The 6,969-nt window shown below is 37.3% G+C and overlaps 1 protein-coding gene across 2 annotated transcripts; it reads right to left on the bottom strand.

The window, feature by feature from the left end:
* Positions 1 to 3,204: 3,204 nt before the first annotated feature.
* LOC125680993 (uncharacterized) lies at positions 3,205 to 6,439 on the bottom strand. 2 transcript variants are annotated; one of them, XM_056153709.1, is made up of 3 exons: positions 5,953 to 6,439; positions 4,395 to 4,516; positions 3,205 to 3,603 (listed from the first exon to the last, which is right to left on the bottom strand). In XM_056153709.1, exons 1-3 carry the CDS (start codon positions 5,955 to 5,957, stop codon positions 3,479 to 3,481), a joined length of 252 nt encoding a protein of 83 aa, XP_056009684.1. In that variant the 5' UTR covers positions 5,958 to 6,439; the 3' UTR covers positions 3,205 to 3,478. The 2 variants fall into 2 exon arrangements, with proteins under 2 accessions (XP_056009684.1, XP_056009683.1); XM_056153708.1 differs by lacking the exon at positions 5,953 to 6,439 and adding an exon at positions 4,897 to 5,820.
* Between the last annotated feature and the right edge of the window lie 530 nt (positions 6,440 to 6,969).

The raw sequence follows: 6,969 nt of genomic DNA, 5'->3' as shown, positions 1-6,969 counted from the left end.
CTTAGGATCTCCGTAATGGTGCAAATGCGGGAGTGATTCACTCCCGCAACATTTGCGCTCATTCTAAACATTTCCTGACTTTCTTTACGTAAATAAAACGATATTCTATGTTTCTTAGTCAATATATAAATTTACAACCTGCAACTTAAGATTTGTGAGGCTCTATTCTACCGTTTTCAACAATTTCGATAACTTCCAATTTCTCGATTCATATTTGTGCGCCATGTTTGATGTACTGAAGTATAAACTTCCGATTGTCAAGTCATTTGCATATGCCATATAAGGTAGTATTTACATCAATGGACAAGTATGGAGGCGAAAGCTATTTCGTCGGTATTGAAAAGGTTTGAATTTAATATCAAGTTAAAAACCGAACAGCAGAGTGTAAATTATTTCTGAAACAATATGATTTTCCTTTCTTTGTCGAAGTGGCTCGAGTAACTACATTTTCGCGCTGATTGTCAATGCTTAGGTTTTTCATTAGATCCACCTACGAGATCTCGCGATAACAAGCATGGCGGAGCAGACGAAGAATTTTGCATGCTGTACATTGTATTTAATGAAAAACACCTTTATTAGACATGCCCGAGCACAAAGTTGGTACTCCTTTTGGTGTAAACAACATTTGGGACTAATACACAGAGTTTATTATCGGTTATTCATAAAATTATTTTGCACCATTACGGAGATCCTATGGAATTGTAGCGCTATCCCGAAAACGTCAGAATTTAAAAAAAATTGGATAGGGCTACATTATTGCAGCTAGTATTGAAGATGTGCATGTGGGATGGATTTTGATTTTCTACAATTTTTGAGAAAATTACAGGTTGTTGAACTTAGTCTATTTGGAAATTAATATTCTATGGAGGGTACATAATTTGTCTCCCCCAACTCCTCCCACAGTGTTCAAGTGAGGACCTTCTTATTTTGTGGAGTGTTTGTATAGGTATTGAAAATGTGCATCTGGGGAAGGATTTTGATTTTCTTCCATTTTTGAAAAAATTACAGGTTGTTGAACTTGGTCCATTTTGAGGAAATCTCGATTTTTAAGTTAAGACCCTTTGTTCATATAAAAGTTTGTCACAGCCTCATAATGGCTGATACTACCTGAAGCAAAGTTATACAAATTATAGCACAAGAAAAACGCCCTATGTAAGCATTTTAAGGGTATATTATGTACCGTTTGCGGTACTCGTGTTTAACTCGTAGACCTATTGATTTTATACACTTCTTGTTTTTGTCATATAAATGTTCAAACTGCGGATGGAAAACGCAGTTAAATGCAGGATTGTCAATGGTAGCTTTTAATTTAACAATATATTGAAAGCTAAGTTTTATTAGCCGAGTTGCGTAGCAAAACTTGGCTTTTAAATTGGGGAAAGATGGGCGTCCAGTCGGCGTCCACAATTAGCTTGTCCGGTCTCTAACTTTCATACTTTCTGGTGCATCTTTGTGAGACTTACATAACATGATCACATCCAAAAGAGGAAGGTTCCTATTTATTTTGAGGACAAAAGGTCAAAGTCTCTTTCTTTCACTATATACTGTAGATTTGAGCTTGCCTCTAACTTTTATACATGTACTTGCTGGTACTTATTTATCAGACTTCAAATCCTGATGACATTCAAGATGCATGTTGCTTTTGAAAGCCATAGGTCAAGGTCATTATCACACTAAATAACTATTGCTGTCATTCAAAGCTTCATACTTATAAACTATATTAAATACGTGCATGTTTTTACTTCGTGAATGCAAGCGTGCATAATTTTCCAAACTGCAACTCGGCCATACGCATCTTTGATGCGTTTTAGCGATTTTTCTACGTAGATCGAGAGGTGGTTCGTTGGCCTCAACATATAAACTATCTACAGGAGAGGTTCGGAAAGCTCCTGTGCACAGTCGAAGTCCTTGATGGTGAATTGCATCGAGGACTTTGATATAGGATGTTCTTGCAGCACCATATACTATACAGCCGTAGTCTAGTTTAGACCGGGTTAGAGAGCGATACAGATGTAGAAGAGTATTTTTATCTGCTCCCCATTTTGTGTTTGCAACAACTTTAATTATATCAAGAGCTTTTGTACATTTCTCTTTGAGCATTGCTTTATGAGGAATAAAAGAAAGTTTATTATCAAAAATGACACCTAAGAACTAAAACTCTTTTACAACTTTAATTGGAGTACCATCTAATTGCAATTGAGGATCATCGTGGTGTTTCCGTTTAGAACAAAAATGCATACGTGCGGTTTTAGTTTTGGAAAATTTAAAACCATTTACATCAGCCCAATTTTGGACTTGCTGCAGCATATAATAAAAAATAAAGAAGTCCCCAGTTTGTTCAACTTCAACCCTGTCCCCGTTTGACTCTGTATACATGTGCGCGCGCGCGTGTGTGAATGGAAAATAGACTCTCGTCTTTTGTACGAATCATAAATCTGTACACACCAATATGATTTTCATAAGATGAAAACTTGTGTACATAATGTATATCAAAGTCAAATCAGTATATTTTATCAATAAGCCATCTCTCAAACATTACAGGTATATCGGAAGCTGTAATATAATTTTAGCTGTTTAATCAAAGCCACATGTAAAGAGGTTGATTAGAGGCTTGTTTTATTTACTGACTCACGTCCATCACCTTAAAATGACAGACGGGATTACGCATCTCCTGGTAAGGTAGAAAATCGTTAGAATTACACGGACGAATCAAAGCTTGCGAGGTCTGACTATATTAGAGTAAGACGTCCCACGACAGAAGCGTTATTCTACCTTGAGGTTTCTAACAGAAAACATGGTGCTAACAGCAGTTTTAGGATGTTTACTTGTCACTGTGGCCCACGCTTTGCCACAGTACAGGGATATTATATTGAACGGACACAATATTCCAAATCCTTGTTGTCCAGGAAGAGGATGGGACCATGTTGGACACATGACAACTTCAGGCTCACCAATGCCTCTTAACAAATTTGGATCAGTAATTCTTCAATTCTTTTTCATTTTCAGTTTTGCCATTTTTAGGTCACCTGAGTAAACTCAGGTGACGTTTTGCAATACGCAATTTCCGAGTTGCCCAATAATTCTTTCCCTTTGTGGAACTCTTACGCACAGTGAGACGCAAAACATACTATCGTCCACACACGGTGGGTACAAATGGACAAACACCACCAAATGTTTTCCCATAGACTTCCATACAAATTCCAATCACTGTCAATTATTTATTAAGCCAATTTTCAAAAAATCAGTCACCATTCAGCAAAGTTCATCATCTCCCCTTCAAAATTCCACCAAAAAATATATGGCTTGCCGTTGCGTTTTTCCTTCAAATTTTGGCCTGTTTACAACTAGTGTAGATCCGCACTGAATGAAATTGTCCATCCAAATATCACCTCTCCACTCAGATCTTCCCTTATAACTTCTGTATCTTTCTACATATTCTGTTACGTCACCTGTCATTTTTATCACTTATATTTCACTATTAAATTCCATCACAAAGATTTTCTGTTAATGACCAATCAGATCTCCTGTCAACTTTTCTTCTCCGCACAACTTTGGGTGTCCACAATGGCGGCGCCCTGTAGCTAGGCAATTCTGGTGTTTTTCCTATAACCAAATGGAAAACAAAGTGAAAAAGTGGCCAATTTGACATTTTTAGATAACATGCACATAGTACATGTAAAATATGTAACATGAAAAAATTACATGAAAAAACATGTAAATTATGACTATCTATATAATGTAACCCCTCACACATGATGAACTCAACTGTGATATGAAGCTGTGTTGAATGTCAACTTTATAATGACTTTTTACAGTGCTTATTGAAGTAAAAAATGTAAATAACAGTCTTATTGTCTTATTTTTGATGTTTTCAAGAGGATGTGAGGATTCACATGTAATTTACATATTCAGGGTACATTCTACCCGGTTTTTGAAAAAATGGCCAAAAAATCTTAATTTATCAAGGAAAAATGCTTTCAAAATGCATTTACTTTTCCAATTCAGAATGAATTCACTAAGCTGCTGACAGCCAATTAATAGAAGGTTATCAAAACATATGAGGGGTAATCTGATCTAGTAGTGTTGTTTCTCTGTAACAGTAAAACTGTCACTACCCTCTTTAACTCAGATACATTTTGCAGTGAGGGTTGCTTGCTAATTCCTATCATGATAATAAATTATTACACGATATCACTTAAACTTGACATGATGCTGATAGAGCACTGGAAAAAGCACATCACAAGTGAATTTCACTTCAGACAGAATATTCCTAGCAGAATTATATGTCAGTTTTCAAAGATGGGAAAATTCAAAAAAGGGAATAATTATGGTTTTAAGCCAAAATATGTGCCTCACAACAAGGGGAAATTACATGAAAACAAAAGAAAACTCACCTGCACCATTCACGAGAGTTGACTGGGAAACCCTACAACTGGTGACGCATCCACCCTCTCTGTGCGAGGAGCAGGAAATGATGCTCAGGCCTGGGTGCCACCGACTGCTTCGGCCAAGACCCCTGAAAAAGGAAGGAAACCATGAGACTTTAAATCAGGTTGAATCCTCAGGGTTACGATTACAATTCTTCTAACTTTCTTAAATTATGAAACAAAACCTCTTTGAGTAGAAAATATTTTTTCTAATTCTCAGAATAGGCCCACATATGGCCAAATTGGCTGAAATAAGGGGTATCCCTAAGATCCTGTAAATTTAATTAGCTTAATTAATTTTACAATTAATAAACTCTCTAAATTATAGCAACATTACAATAATTGTTCATTCATATGAAGAGAAAGTTACAAAAAACAGTTGTTAGGGACTGTGATGAGCCCCTTGACTCAACTTTGAGAACAAGTATAGTCAAAGGGAAGTAACTCTAATTTCTGAACATGAACTTGCCTGGTTAGGAAGTAATCAGGTACATAACTGATTTCAGCAGGTGTGAAAATGACTCCTACAGACTGCTGCATCTGGAAAAGACATGTGGCATGTTCAACGCAGAGTTCAAAGAACATGGGCGGGCCAATCCAGGCTGTGATGGTGACCTAACCTGGGACTTGGACTCTGAAGAGAGGCGTGGCCTGGGCACTAGGTTACGGCTTAAATGTAACACCTGCACCTACGTGTCCAAAATGTATAGCCTCTATGTTGAAGTAGAATCCGGTTCCAGGGGAAGGAAAGCAGCAGCAATAAACTATGGCCTACAAATAGGTCTCAGTCAAACCCCCATTGGCAGTTCTTCTCTTCGTAAAATCCTCATGTCAACCAACACCCCACCTCCAGCCGAGTCTTCTCTACAAAAAACAAGCAACACCATTATGCAAAAAGTAATCACCTTAAACAAGTCTGATATGAAAAAAAGATGTAAGAAATTAGTTGATATTAATAAATTGAGGGGGGCCAAAAGTCCAAAAACCATAGGAATTCAGTGCGACGGGATGTATAATAACGCCCTATATTCTGGGGTAGGGGAAACCCCCTTCCAGCCAGCTACACAAACCGTCTTCTCAATTGCAGAGAATGTGACCAGTAGTCACAAAATAATATCTTTAGTAACTAAAAACAAAATATGCCCCAAAGGACAACATCTCAAGAACAATCCCAGTCATGTGTGCACTGAGCAGACATGTGGGGCGAATATACCTATGGCCAAAAACATCGGTGATGAATTCACCTGGGCCAAGGAAGGCATGGAAGACTCCGAGTCAGTTTCCACTCTGCCATAAGGGCAACTCTGTGGGCCTTTTCCACCTTTCTTCCCTCCTCTGGCCAGTAGACAGTTTGTAGCCCATAGCCAGAGGGGGAAATCTTACCCCTCCAAATGATGCAGGTGCCCCCTTGGGGGCCCCGTACACTTTTACGATTTACTTTTTCTTTCAAATTATCAAAAAATGCATTCATTTTATTGTAAAACTGACAAATGGCGCTTAAAATGCACTACTTTCTTACACTTACCTCATAAACTGGTTCTCGCTACCTCAGTATAGGACAAACACCACCAAATGTTTTCCCATAGACTTCCATACAAATTCCAATCACTGTCAATTATTTATTAAGCCAATTTTCAAAAAATCAGTCACCATTCAGCAAAGTTCATCATCTCCCCTTCAAAATTCCACCAAAAAATATATGGCTTGCCGTTGCGTTTTTCCTTCAAATTTTGGCCTGTTTACAACTAGTGTAGATCCGCACTGAATGAAATTGTCCATCCAAATATCACCTCTCCACTCAGATCTTCCCTTATAACTTCTGTATCTTTCTACATATTCTGTTACGTCACCTGTCATTTTTATCACTTATATTTCACTATTAAATTCCATCACAAAGATTTTCTGTTAATGACCAATCAGATCTCCTGTCAACTTTTCTTCTCCGCACAACTTTGGGTGTCCACAATGGCGGCGCCCTGTAGCTAGGCAATTCTGGTGTTTTTCCAAATGCTTATCGCTGCCTTCATGTATTGCCTAAAACCGAAAATCAGACATCACCCAAACTGCAGGGACATACAATATTAGTAAGTTTATTAATATTTAATAATGAAATAGCTCAAACAAAAATCGATAATCACCATTTTTCTTTGATTAAAATATCACTCGTGCAGAAGAGGAAATACAAAAAATTATATTTAATTTAATGGCCTAATTCAATCAAATATTATTCTTGATACGGTCAGTTTAATGTATACCAACGGCTGATATAAACAAAATTTACACTTTCATTATTTTTATCCGTATTCACATAGCTAGTCTATAGTATATGTATACATCTTGTACCCATCCAAGTGTTCAAAGGAACACTGAACGTACCTCTATCACAGAAGTGCTGATAACTCGGAAGTTGCGTATTGGTTGTCGTCCGTCAACAATTGAGCATTTTAAACTTCTTCTTGATAACTACCAGTCCAATTCTTTTCATATTCGGCATGAAGTATCTTTGGGACAAGGGGGAAATAAATTGTAAATTTCAGGACTC

This window comes from Ostrea edulis, chromosome 2 (genome assembly GCF_947568905.1).
Source record: "Ostrea edulis chromosome 2, xbOstEdul1.1, whole genome shotgun sequence".
In the NCBI taxonomy this organism is placed as follows: domain Eukaryota; kingdom Metazoa; phylum Mollusca; class Bivalvia; order Ostreida; family Ostreidae; genus Ostrea; species Ostrea edulis.
The sequence above is the reverse complement of the archived record's forward strand: the minus strand, read 5'-3'. Positions and strand labels throughout refer to the sequence as shown.

What these genes read in the sequence shown, in the direction of transcription:
- LOC125680993 (XM_056153708.1), bottom strand. Translation starts at nt 5,012, where the DNA reads ATGTTCTTTGAACTCTGCGTTGAACATGCCACATGTCTTTTCCAGATG. An exon ending in CCTGATTACTTCCTAACCAG is followed by an intron (nt 4,517 to 4,896) that starts GCAAGTTCATGT and finishes TTCCTTTTTCAG; the next exon opens with GGGTCTTGGCCGAAGCAGTC. An exon ending in AACTCTCGTGAATGGTGCAG is followed by an intron (nt 3,604 to 4,394) that starts GTGAGTTTTCTT and finishes ATTTGGTTATAG; the next exon opens with GAAAAACACCAGAATTGCCT.